At 44.5% G+C, this 13,658-nt stretch overlaps 1 protein-coding gene and 1 non-coding gene across 2 annotated transcripts; both read left to right on the top strand.

Annotated features, from left to right (window-relative positions):
• Positions 1-786: 786 nt before the first annotated feature.
• LOC101027121 (40S ribosomal protein S4) lies at positions 787-3,552 on the top strand. Its single transcript, NM_001374598.1, has 5 exons — positions 787-880; positions 1,695-1,772; positions 1,854-2,034; positions 2,118-2,215; positions 2,788-3,552. Exons 1-5 carry the CDS (start codon positions 878-880, stop codon positions 3,223-3,225), a joined length of 798 nt encoding a protein of 265 aa, NP_001361527.1. The 5' UTR covers positions 787-877; the 3' UTR covers positions 3,226-3,552.
• Positions 3,553-4,396: 844 nt separating this feature from the next.
• Positions 4,397-4,470, top strand: TRNAV-AAC (transfer RNA valine (anticodon AAC)). The gene has a single exon. It is a non-coding gene; the product is annotated as a tRNA-Val (tRNA).
• The last annotated feature ends 9,188 nt before the right edge of the window (positions 4,471-13,658 follow it).

The raw sequence follows: 13,658 nt of genomic DNA on the forward strand, positions 1-13,658 counted from the left end.
TGTTGCGCTGGATATGTGGCCACACAAGGAGAGATCGAGTCCGGAATGATGATATACGAGAGAGAGTAGGAGTGGCGCCAATTGAGGAGAAGCTTATGCAACATCGCTTGAGATGGTTTGGACATATCCAACGAAGACCTGAAGAGGCACCAGTGCATATCGGAATAATTAGGCGTCCCGAAAATGTGAAGAGAGGTAGAGGTCGACCAACTTTGACGTGGACAGAGGCTGTGAAGAGAGACCTGAAGGAGTGGAATAATGACAAAGAGCTCGCCGCAGATAGGAAGGGGTGGAAGTGTGCAATTCACGTGCCAGAACCCTGATTGATAGTTTCGCTTTTCCTCCTTAATCGTTTGACCTTTTCTTGTGTCCATTTTAGATCTTGCTGGTCCTTGTGGGTTTTATCTCTTTTATGTGTTTCCCCGTTTCGTTGTTTTCGGTTCTCCTTTGCCTTTGTTTCCCTTTTCTGTTCTTTGGGGGTTGAGCTCTGAGGTTTTCATACGGGGTTTCATCTCTAGCCTACCCCAACGTGCTTGGGACAAAAAGGCTTTGTTGTTGTTGTTGTTGTTGTATCTGTATCCTAAAAGGTGAGAGAGAAGGGTTATTAAGAAAAACCCTCGTCGCTGGCCACTGAAGGCCGGGCCCAATTTAGAACCTAGACCTGCTGCCACCGCACTACAAGACCGAGGCCTAAAAGGCCCATCAGGAGGCGCATCGGCGAATGCCCCAAACTAAAACCCTACCCCGGCAAGTATATATATCCTCCCAACCTCAGTTCTTGTTCCCATTATCACGGCGGCGGTGGCGGAGCGTAAGGCGAAGGAGTAGCAGCAGCAGGCGGCGCCGAGTAGCGGCTCCCCATCTCGAGCTTGCCACCATGGTGAGCGCTTACACCTCTCCGTTCCTCCCCGCTGCCTTGCGCGCGCACGCTTTCGTGTAGATCTGGGTCGCCGCGTCTCCGTCTTTGTTTAGCCGGCCGTAGAGCCTCCGCTCTAGGTGCCTCAAGCTCCTCTTCAGTTCTTCTAGCTCCGGTAGGGTTTCCCTTTTGCGCATAGCGGGGGCGGCTGATGCACGGTTGGCTACCTCAGCTATTCGTCAGGCTACTCGTCAGTATTTTCGGCGCACTTTGCTAGCTTAGATCATCGCCGTTTGTTTTGCGCTTCGTCCGTCGCCGACTCGACGAACCGGCCAATCACCACCCTCGCCGATCCATTACTCTTAAATCCGGACCACGCCATATCGGATCGAACCAAACGTTCACGCGTTGTCGACTAAAGCATTGTGTGGTTGATTTATTAATCGGCTGATGCAGTAGAAATCCTATAGAGTGTACATCAGTTTCTAGTTTCAAGCATGTAATTGAGCTTGTGAGGTGCAGTATTTTGTTGATGTACAAGGCTTAGGGCATTGTTTTGCTGAAGGGCCTGTGATCATGTGTAATCTAATGTGGAGTATTAAACGTGTGTGTAGGGTTGATGAAATTATGCTAGTAATGGCTTTCAAGTAACACGTTTATTGTGATCTGTGACATCTTTAAACAATATGCAGTTTGTTTTCCTTAAATTCGTTGCTGAAATTGTGACATTGGTCATGCTTGAGAAGGAATCATTCCGTGAAATCAGGTTGCGATGCCTATGATAACACTTGCTGGAATCTGTTGTGCTTTTCTGATCACTGTTTTTTTTGCAATCCAGGCTAGAGGATTGAAGAAGCATTTGAAGAGGCTCAATGCCCCCAAGCATTGGATGCTGGACAAGCTTGGCGGAGCTTTTGTAAGTAAAGAAATTTTGTAGCTCTGTCACTTTTTTTTTCTACTCCATTTGTCTAATGTTTCTGTTTGGTCTTTTATGTAGGCTCCCAAGCCATCTTCTGGACCTCACAAGTCTAGGGAGTGCCTGCCACTGATCCTCATCATCAGGAACAGGCTCAAGTATGCTCTTACATACCGTGAGGTCATTTCCATCCTGATGCAACGCCATGTACTTGTTGATGGCAAGGTCAGGACAGACAAGACCTACCCTGCTGGGTTCATGGGTATGACATCATCTCTGTTAATGTTGAAAGATACTTCTAAGCTTATTATTTTTGTTGCTGATCTCTGAAGTCTTTTTTGGCAGATGTCATTTCCATCCCCAAGACCAATGAGAACTACAGGCTGCTGTACGATACCAAGGGCCGCTTCCGCCTTCACCCAATCAGGGATGAGGATGCTAAGGTTGGCCCAAATCTCTTGTGTAACATCTATCACTGTTTTAGTTGAGCATGATCATGTTAGGACATGTACTACTCTGAGACGGTGGAACAGTTTTCTAAGTACAAGAGACAACAAAGAAACTGTATGGTACAACCCCTCTGAATCATAAATGCGGTTAAGAGACAACGCGTATGGAGAATCGTGTAGAGGCGGGCTCTTCGCGAAGAGAAGAGCCTGTCTCTTGTATTTTTTTCAGCTAACCCCCTAGATACCCCTCAAGAGACCCCTTATTAAAAGGGGTTGTACACGCCCTGCTGCTAGGAGGATTCTGTTTCCAGCTTTATGTAATTGGATTTCTGTAATGGTCCCTTTATTTGATCTTTTATCATCTTCGTTGCTATATGGTCCACATCTGTTCTATCGTATGTAAGTATTGCATTGGAAGTATTAGTGATACACTATCTTTAGAATATTAATGCATGTGGCTTCTCAATTGATCTAATCGTGCTGCCAAAAATTCTCATGCATTTTTTCACAGTACACAAATGTTACAAGTTGTAAAAGCTGATTCTAATTTATTGATGTGTGTGCAGTTCAAGCTTTGCAAGGTTAGGTCTGTTCAGTTTGGGCAGAAGGGCATCCCTTATCTGAACACGTATGACGGCCGCACCATCCGCTACCCTGACCCCCTCATCAAGGCCAACGACACCATCAAGATCGATCTGGAGACCAACAAGATTGTGGACTTCATCAAGTTTGATGTTGGCAACGTCGTCATGGTGACTGGCGGAAGGAACACTGGCCGCGTGGGTGTTATCAAGAACAGGGAGAAGCACAAGGGCAGCTTTGAGACCATTCACGTGGAGGACTCCCTGGGCCACCAGTTCGCCACCCGTATGGGCAACGTGTTCACCATCGGCAAGGGTAATAAGCCGTGGGTGAGCCTGCCCAAGGGCAAGGGAATCAAGCTGAGCATCATAGAAGAGCAAAGGAAGCGGGATGCCGCTGCCCAGGCTGCTGCCAACGCATAAATCCTCTGAATGTGCTGTGTTGAGAGTTTTTTCTAGTTGCTCTGCAAGGATATAGAACAATGTTCTAAGACTACCATGTTTTTAAGTCTGCCTGATGCTTATAATTCATGAACGATTTTTGCAGCTAGCTGTAATGTGACTATTTATCTTATCTGCTTGTTCAACCCTGTTGTCGTGTGTTGATTCTCTGTTTCATGGTCTTTTCACTCGACAGAAACAGTTATTTCTTAAGAACTTCACCATTATATTCACAGCTGTGAACTATGATATTGGAAGTCTTTGGTCATTTTTCGTTGAACTATTTTGCTGAAAGTTTTTTCCGAGAAAGATGCCAGACCGGTCTCCGATCTAAGAATGGCCATAACTGATGAGCATCACAAGGTATATATTAGTTGATCAAATGTCTTTGAGTACATCTGTTTGACACAGCTTATTTTTAGCTTCTTCACATATTTAAGCATAGCTTATTTTTAGCTTCTTTTAATATTTAAGCAGAAGTTTTACTAAACTGGTAGCATCTCCAGCAGCTTATTAGTTCAGCTGACTCTTAGAATGAACTAAAAGCAGCCAACAAGTATAAGCTATTTTTTACCAGTTTCTTAGATAACTTGTTTTTCTAACAAATAGTGTGCCAAACAGGGCCTTTGAGCCAACTTAATAGAATAAATATGCACATGTTAGGTATTAGGAGTTTAAATAGATTTTAATGTATAAGCAATCAAATTTGGATTGCTTTAAATTGATGAGACTATTTATCAAATGGTTTGAATGGATATATATATATCTTTTCAAAATATTTAAACAAGTTAAATCATCCTTACACAAATCATGTAGTTTAAGTCAGATAGAAAGAAACTCGTGAAAACAAGAAAAACGTCCCAACGTCAAATCTTGCAAAATGGTATCAACCCACCATTCTAACAAAGTGGTATCCCCTTACTACATAACTTCACTCTATCTGCCAATTGATATCAAGATTATCACATTCGTACAAGCAGTTGAATGGTTACAAGTGATATCTAGTACATTAATTTATGTCAAATGAAATTACCACAAGTGTTCAAGTGATATCTAGTACATTATATCTAGAGCATAGTAAATTAATTATGTAGTAGCTAGAACAGAGCAGTATTCAGATAAAATGAATATGTAAAAGGTTTGAAAACAACAAGGTTTCGTGGTGTAGTTGGTTATCACGTCAGTCTAACACACTGAAGGTCTCCGGTTCGAACCCGGGCGAAGCCAGTGAGTTCTTTTTTTTGCTCGGCTTATTGCGCGTTCATGTTGAACAGTGAACAACAAGGCTGCCTCTCCAGTCTATGCATGCCTTCTTTTTTAACCGCATTTCAGAAGACGGGAGGATGAGCAGTGTTGAGAACTACGTTACCACGGATCACCAGATCCGCTTCCTTCCCCCCGTCAGCAGTAGAGACGCAAGAAGCTGTAGATGACCCGTCTCCCTTCCCATAAGCACGACAGAGGAAACACACGAGATATAAGGTTGGGCCTCTGGCCTCTTTCTCTTCTCTGTAATATGAAGGGGTGTACAGGTTCCTTATATAGAGATGTGAGACCCCTCAGGGGCAAAGCAGGTATTTGCCCACATAACCCTAACTAGGGTTACTTAACACTCCCCCTTGGGCAAATACCGCGACCAACACATGTGATAGTCGCCTAGAGGGGGGGTGAATAGGGCGAAACTGAATTTTACAAATATAAACACAACTACAAGCCGGGTTAGTGTTAGAAATATAAACGAGTCCGAGAGAGAGGGCGCAAAACAAATCCCAAGCGAATAAGCAAGTGAGACACGAAGATTTGTTTTACCGAGGTTCGGTTCTTGCAAACCTACTCCCCGTTGAGGAGGCCACAAAGGCCGGGTCTCTTTCAACCCTTCCCTCTCTCAAACAGTCCCTCGGACCGAGTGAGCTTTTCTTCTCTAATCAAAGCCGGGAACAAAACTTCCCCGCAAGGGCCACCACACAATTGGTGCCTCTTGCCTTGATTACAATGGAGTTGTGATCTCAAGAACAAGTGAGAAAGAAAAGAAGCAATCCAAGCGCAAGAGCTCAAATGAACACGGCAAATCACTCTCACTAGTCACTAGGGCTTTGTGTGGAATTGGAGAGGATTTGATCTATTTAGTGTGTCTAGAATTGAATGCTAGAGCTCTTGTAATAGTTGAGAAGTGGAAAACTTGGATGCAATGAATGGTGGGGTGGTTGGGGTATTTATAGCCCCAACCACCAAACTTGACCGTTGGCTGGAGGCGTCTGCTCGATGGCGCACCGGACAGTCCGGTGCACACCGGACAGTCCGGTGCCCCTGCCACGTCATCACTGCCGTTGGATTCTGACCGTTGGAGCTTCTGACTTGTGGGCCCGCCTGGGTGCCCGGTGCACACCGGACATGTACTGTTTGATGTCCGGTGCACCGGTATGGGCGTTCCTGACGTCTGCGCGCGCTGCGCGCGCATTAAATGCAGCGCAGGGAGCCGTTGGCGCCGCAGGGAGCCGTTGCTCCGCTGGTACACCGGATAGTCCGGTGCACACCGGACAGTCCGGTGAATTTTAGCGGAGCGGCTGCCACGCGAACCCGAGGCTGACGAGTTCCGGAGACCGCGCTTCCTTGGAGCACCGGACATGTCCGGTGCACACCGGACAGTCCGGTGAATTATAGCGCGCCGGCTTCCGAGAAATCCCGAGGGCGAAGAGTTTGAGTCTGAGTCCCCTTGTGCACCGGACAGGTACTGTTCACTGTCCGGTGGCACACCGGACAGTCCGGTGCGCCAGACCAGGGGTGCCTTCGGTTGCCCCTTTGCTCCTTTATTGAATCCAAAACTTGGTCTTTTTATTGGCTGAGGGTGAACCTTTTACACCTGTATAATCTATACACTTGGGCAAACTAGTTAGTCCAATTATTTGTGTTGGGCAATTCAACCACCAAAATTATTTAGGAACTAGGTGTAAGCCTAATTCCCTTTCAATCTCCCCCTTTTTGGTGATTGATGCCAACACAAACCAAAGCAAATAGAGATGTGCATAATTGAACTAGTTTGCATAATATAAGTGTAAAGGTTGCTTGGAATTGAGCCAAATATAACTACTTACAAGATATGCATGGAATGTTTCTTTCTTTATTTAGCATTTTGGACCACGTTTGCACCACGAGTTTTTGTTTTTGCAAATCTTTTAATAAATCCTTTTCAAAGATCTTTTGCAAGTAGTCAAAGGTAAATGAATAAGAGTTTGTAAAGCATTTTTAAGATTTGAAATTTTCTCCCCCTGTTTCAAATGCTTTTCCTTTGACTAAACAAAACTCCCCCTAAAAGAGATCCACCTCTTAGTGTTCAAGAGGGTTTTGATATACCATTTTTGAAATACTACTTTCTCCCCCTTTTGAACATAATAGGATACCAAATGATAAATACTTTTGGAAAGCACTAAGTTTTTGAATTTGGTGGTGGTGGTGCGGTCCTTTTGCTTTGGGCTCATTTCTCCCCCTTTTTGGCATGAATCGCCAAAAACGGGATCATTAGAGCCCTCGAAGTGCTATCTTCCCCTTTGGTCATAAAATAAATGAGTTAAGATTATACCAAAAGCGAAGTCCGGTCCTTTTGCTTTTGAGCTTTTACTCTCTCCCCCAGGGATGAAGTCCTTTTCTTTGATGCTCATTTCTCCCCCAAAGAATAGAGAGTTGCTCGGAGTGATGGCGAAGTATGAGTTACGGAGTGGAAGCCTTTGTCTTCGCCGAAGACTCTAATTCCCTTTTAATATACCTATGACTTGGTTTGAAATAGACTTGAAAACACATTAGTCATAGTACATAAAAGAGATATAATCAAAGGTATTCAAAAGAGCTATGTGTGCAAGCTAGCAAAAGAAATTTCTAGAATCAAGAATATTGAGCTCATGCCTAAGTCTGGTAAAAGATTGTTCATCAAGTGGCTTGGTAAAAATATCGGCTAATTGATCTTTAGTATTAATGTAAGAAATCTCGATATCCCCCTTTTGTTGGTGATCCCTAAGAAAATGATACCGAATGGCTATGTGCTTAGTGCGGCTATGCTCGACGGGATTGTCGGCCATTTTGATTGCACTCTCATTATCACATAGCAAAGGGACTTTGGTTAATTTGTAACCGTAGTCCCGCAGGGTTTGCCTCATCCAAAGCAATTGCGCGCAACAATGACCTGCGGCAATGTACTCGGCTTCGGCGGTGGAAAGAGCGACCGAATTTTGCTTCTTTGAAGCCCAAGACACCAAGGATCTTCCCAAGAACTGACAAGTCCCCGATGTGCTCTTCCTATTAATCTTACACCCCGCCCAATCGGCATCCGAATAACCAATTAAATCAAATGTGGATCCCCGAGGGTACCAAAGCCCAAACTTAGGTGTGTAAGCCAAATATCTCAAGATTCGCTTTACGACCGTAAGGTGGGATTCCTTAGGGTCGGATTGGAATCTTGCACACATGCAAACGGAGAGCATAATGTCCGGTCGAGATGCACATAAATAAAGCAATGAACCAATCATCGACCGGTATACCTTTTGATCGACGGATTTACCTCCCGTGTCGAGGTCGAGATGTCCATTAGTTCCCATGGGTGTCTTGATGGGTTTGGCATCCTTCATCCCAAACTTGGTTAGAATGTCTTGAGTGTACTTCGTTTGGCTAATGAAGGTGCCCTCTTGGAGTTGCTTGACTTGGAATCCTAGAAAATACTTCAACTCCCCCATCATCGACATCTCGAATTTCTGTGTCATGATCCTACTAAACTCTTCACATGTAGACTCATTAGTAGACCCAAATATAATATCATCAACATAAATTTGGCATACAAACAAGTCATTTTCAGGAGTTTTAGTAAAGAGTGTAGGATCGGCCTTGCCAACTTTGAAGCCATTAGCAATAAGGAAATCTCTTAGGCATTCATACCATGCTCTTGGGGCTTGCTTGAGCCCATAAAGCGCCTTAGAGAGCCTATAGACATGGTTAGGGTACTCACTGTCTTCAAAGCCGGGAGGTTGCTCAACATAGACCTCTTCCTTGATCGGTCCATTGAGGAAGGCACTTTTCACGTCCATTTGATAAAGCTTAAAGCCATGGTAAGTAGCATAGGCCAATAATATGCGAATTGACTCAAGCCTAGCTACGGGTGCATAGGTTTCACCGAAATCCAAACCTTCGACTTGGGAGTATCCTTTGGCCACAAGTCGAGCTTTGTTCCTTGTCACCACACCATGCTCGTCTTGCTTGTTGCGGAAGACCCATTTGGTTCCTACAACGTTTTGGTTAGGATGTGGAACTAAATGCCATATCTCGTTCCTTGTGAAATTGTTGAGCTCCTCTTGCATCGCCACCACCCAATCCGAATCTTGGAGAGCTTCCTCTACCCTGTGTGGCTCAATAGAGGAAACAAAAGAGTAATGTTCACAAAAATGTGCAACACGAGATCGAGTGGTTACCCCCTTATGAATGTCGCCGAGGATGGTGTCGACGGGGTGATCTCGTTGGATTGCTTGGTGGACTCTTGGGTGTGGCGGCCTTGGCTCTTCCTCATCCTCCTTTTCTTGATCATTTGCATCTCCCCCTTGATCATTGCCATTATCTTGAGGTGGCTCATCTTCTTGATTTTGCCCTTCATCAACTTGAGCTTCATCCTCATTTTGAGTTGGTGGAGATGCTTGCATGGAGGAGGACGGTTGATCTTGTGCATTAGGAGGCTCTTCGGATTCCTTAGGACACACATCCCCAATGGACATGTTCCTTAGCGCGATGTATGGAGCCTCTTCATTACCTATCTCATCAAGATCAACTTGCTCTACTTGAGAGCCGTTAGACTCATCAAACACAACGTCACATGAGACTTCAACTAGTCCAGTGGACTTGTTAAAGACCCTATATGCCCTTGTGTTTGAGTCATAACCAAGTAAAAAGCCTTCTACAGTTTTAGGAGCAAATTTAGATTTTCTACCTCTTTTGACAAGAATAAAGCATTTGCTGCCAAAAACTCTAAAGTATGAAATGTTGGGCTTTTTACCGGTTAGGAGTTCATATGATGTCTTCTTGAGGATTCGGTGAAGATATAACCGGTTGATGGCGTAGCAGGCGGTGTTGACCGCTTCGGCCCAAAACCGGTCCGGTGTCTTGTACTCATCAAGCATGGTTCTTGCCATGTCCAATAGAGTTCGATTCTTCCTCTCCACTACACCATTTTGTTGAGGTGTGTAGGGAGAAGAGAACTCATGCTTGATGCCCTCCTCCTCAAGGAAGCCTTCAATTTGAGAGTTCTTGAACTCCGTCCCATTGTCGCTTCTTATTTTCTTGATCCTTAAGCCGAACTCATTTTGAGCCCGTCTCAAGAATCCCTTTAAAGTCTCTTGGGTTTGAGATTTTTCCTGTAAAAAGAATACCCAAGTGAAGCGAGAATAATCATCCACTATTACAAGACAATACTTACTCCCGCCGATGCTTATGTAAGCAATCGGGCTGAATAGATCCATGTGGAGTAGCTCAAGCGGCCTGTCGGTCGTCATGATGTTCTTGTGTGGATGATGGACTCCAACTTGCTTCCCTGCCTGGCATGCGCTATAAATCCTGTCTTTCTCAAAATGAACATTTGTTAATCCTAAAATGTGCTCTCCCTTTAGAAGCTTATGAAGATTCTTCATCCCAACATGGGCTAGTCGGCGGTGCCAGAGCCAACCCATGTTAGTCTTAGCAATTAAGCATGTGTCGAGTTCAGCTCTATCAAAATCCACTAAGTATAGCTGACCCTCTAACACACCCTTAAATGCTATTGAATCATCACTTCTTCTAAAGACAGTGACACCTGTATCAGTAAAAAGACAGTTGTAGCCCATTTGACATAATTGGGAAACAGAAAGCAAGTTGTAGTCTAAGGAATCAACAAGAAAAACATTGGAAATAGAATGGTCAGGAGATATAGCAATTTTACCAAGTCCTTTGACCAAACCTTGATTTCCATCCCCGAATGTGATAGCTCGTTGGGGATCTTGGTTTTTCTCATATGAGGAGAACATCCTTTTCTCCCCGGTCATGTGGTTTGTGCACCCGCTGTCGAGTATCCAGCTTGAGCCCCCGGATGCATAAACCTACAAAACAATTTTAGTTCTTGACTTTAGGTACCCAAATGGTTTTGGGTCCTTTGGCATTAGACACAAGAACTTTGGGTACCCAAACACAAGTCCTTGACCCCTTGTGCTTGCCCCCAACATATTTGGCAACTACTTTGCCGGATTTGTTAGTCAACACATAAGAAGCATCAAAAGTTTTAAATGAAATAGCATGATCATTTGATGCATTAGGAGTTTTCTTTCTAGGCAACTTGGCACGGGTTGGTTGCCTAGAGCTAGATGTCTCACCCTTATACATAAAAGCATGATTAGGGCCAGAGTGAGACTTCCTAGAATGAATTCTCCTAATCTTGTCCTCGGGATAACCGACAGGGTATAAAATGTAACCCTCGTTATCCTGAGGCATGGGAGCCTTGCCCTTAACAAAATTTGACAATCTTTTAGGAGGGGCACTAAGTTTGACATTGTCTCCCCTTTGGTAGCCAATGCCATCCTTAATGCCAGAGCGTCTCCCATTATAAAGCATGCTACGAGCAAATTTAAATTTCTCATTCTCTAGGTTGTGCTCGACAATTTTAGCATCTAGTTTTGCTATATGATCATTTTGTTGTTTAATTAAAGCCATATGATCATGAATAGCATCAATATCAACATTTCTACATCTAGTACAAATAGATACATGTTCAACAATAGATGTAGAGGGTTTGCAAGATTTTAATTCTACAACCTTAGCTTGTAATATGTCATTTTTAGTTCTAAGGTCGGAAATAGTAGTATTGCAAACATCAAGATCTTTAGCCTTAACGAGCAATTTTTCATTTTCAATTTTAAGGCTAGCTAGGGAAGCATTCAACTCATCAATCCTAGCAAACAAATCAACATTATCATCTCTAGGATTTGAAGTTGAAATATTGCAAACATGTGAATCAACCTTAGCATTTAAACTAGCATTTTCATTCCTAAGGTTGTCAATCATCTCACGGCAAGTGCTCAGCTTACTAGATAATTTTTCACATTTTTCAATTTCTAGAGCATAAGCATTTTTAACCTTAACATGTTTCTTGTTTTCCTTAATAAGGAGGTCCTCTTGGGAATCCAAAAGGTCATCCTTTTCATGAATAGCACTAACCAACTCATTTAATTTTTCCTTTTGAGCTATGTTAAGGTTGGCAAAAAGGGTGCGCAAATTATCTTCCTCATCACTAGCATTGTCATCACTAGAGGATTCATATTTAGTGGAGGATTTAGATTTAACCTTCTTTTTGCCGTCCTTTGCCATGAGGCACTTGTGGCCGACGTTGGGGAAGAGAAGCCCCTTGGTGACGGCGATGTTGGCGGCGTCCTCGTCGTCGGAGGAGTCGCTTGAGCTATCGTCGGAATTCCATTCCCGACAAACATGGGCATCGCCTCCCTTCTTCTTGTAGTACTTCTTCTTCTCCTTTCGCCTCCCCTTCTTGTCGTCGCCTCGGTCACTGTCACTAGATATAGGACATTTAGCAATAAAATGACCGGGCTTACCACATTTGTAGCAAACCTTCTTGGAGCGGGACTTGTAGTCTTTCCCCCTCCTTTGTTTGAGGATTTGGCGGAAGCTCTTGATGACGAGCGCCATCTCCTCATTGTCAAGCTTGGAGGCGTCGATTGGTTGTCGACTTGGAGTAGCCTCCTCCTTCTTCTCCTCCGTTGCCTTGAATGCAACGGGTTGAGCTTCGGATGTGGTGGCATCATCAAGCTCGTTGATCTTCCTTGAGCCTTCGATCATGCACTCAAAACTAACAAAATTTCCGATAACTTCCTCGGGGGTCATTTTGGTATATCTAGGATTGCCACGGATTAATTGAACTTGAGTAGGGTTAAGGAAAATAAGTGATCTTAGAATAACCTTAACCACCTCGTGGTCATCCCACTTTACGCTCCCGAGGTTGCGCGCTTGGTTCACCAAGGTCTTGAGCCGATTGTACATGTGTTGTGGCTCCTCCCCTTTGCGAAGCCGGAACCGACCGAGCTCCCCCTCAATCGTTTCCCGCTTGGTGATCTTGGTGAGCTCATCACCTTCATGCGCGGTCTTGAGTAAATCCCAAATCTCCTTGGCGCTCTTCAACCCTTGTACTTTGTTATACTCCTCTCTACTTAGAGAGGCGAGGAGTATTGTTGTAGCTTGAGAGTTGAAGTGCTCGATTTGGGCCACCTCATCCTCATCATAGTTCTCATCCCCTACCGACGGTACCTGTGCACCAAACTCAACAACATCCCATATACTTTTGTGGAGCGAGATTAGATGAAATCGCATTAAATCGCTCCACCTAGCGTAATCTTCACCATCAAAAGTTGGTGGTTTGCCTAATGGGACGGAAAGTAAAGGTGTATGTTTGGAAATGCGAGGGTAGTGTAGGGGGATCTTACTATACTTCTTACGCTCTTGGCGCTTAGAAGTGACGGAGGGCGCATCGGAGTCGGAGGTCGATGTTGATGAAGTGTCGGTCTCGTAGTAGACCACCTTCCTCATCCTCTTGTGCTTGTCGCCTTTCCGATGCGGCTTGTGGGAAGAAGATTTTTCCTTCTTCTCTTTGTGGTGAGAAGAAGATTTCTTCTCCTTCCCTTTGTTGGAGGAGCTCTTCTTCTTCTCCCTCCTTTTGGTGCGGGACTCTTCCGATGAAGTGCTCCCGTGGCTTGTAGTGGGCTTTTCGCCGGTCTCCATCTCCTTCTTGGCGTGATCTCCCGACATCACTTCGAGCGGTTAGGCTCTAATGAAGCACCGGGCTCTGATACCAATTGATAGTCGCCTAGAGGGGGGGGTGAATAGGGCGAAACTGAATTTTACAAATATAAACGCAACTACAAGCCGGGTTAGTGTTAGAAATATAAACGAGTCCGAGAGAGAGGGCGCAAAACAAATCCCAAGCGAATAAGCAAGTGAGACACGGAGATTTGTTTTACCGAGGTTCGGTTCTTGCAAACCTACTCCCCGTTGAGGAGGCCACAAAGGCCGGGTCTCTTTCAACCCTTCCCTCTCTCAAACAGTCCCTCGGACCGAGTGAGCTTTTCTTCTCTAATCAAAGCCGGGAACAAAACTTCCCCGCAAGGGCCACCACACAATTGGTGCCTCTTGCCTTGATTACAATGGAGTTGTGATCTCAAGAACAAGTGAGAAAGAAAAGAAGCAATCCAAGCGCAAGAGCTCAAATGAACACGGCAAATCACTCTCACTAGTCACTAGGGCTTTGTGTGGAATTGGAGAGGATTTGATCTATTTAGTGTGTCTAGAATTGAATGCTAGAGCTCTTGTAGTAGTTGAGAAGTGGAAAACTTGGATGCAATGAATGGTGGGGTGGT

This window comes from Zea mays, chromosome 5 (genome assembly GCF_902167145.1).
Source record: "Zea mays cultivar B73 chromosome 5, Zm-B73-REFERENCE-NAM-5.0, whole genome shotgun sequence".
NCBI classification, from domain to species: Eukaryota; Viridiplantae; Streptophyta; class Magnoliopsida; order Poales; family Poaceae; genus Zea; species Zea mays.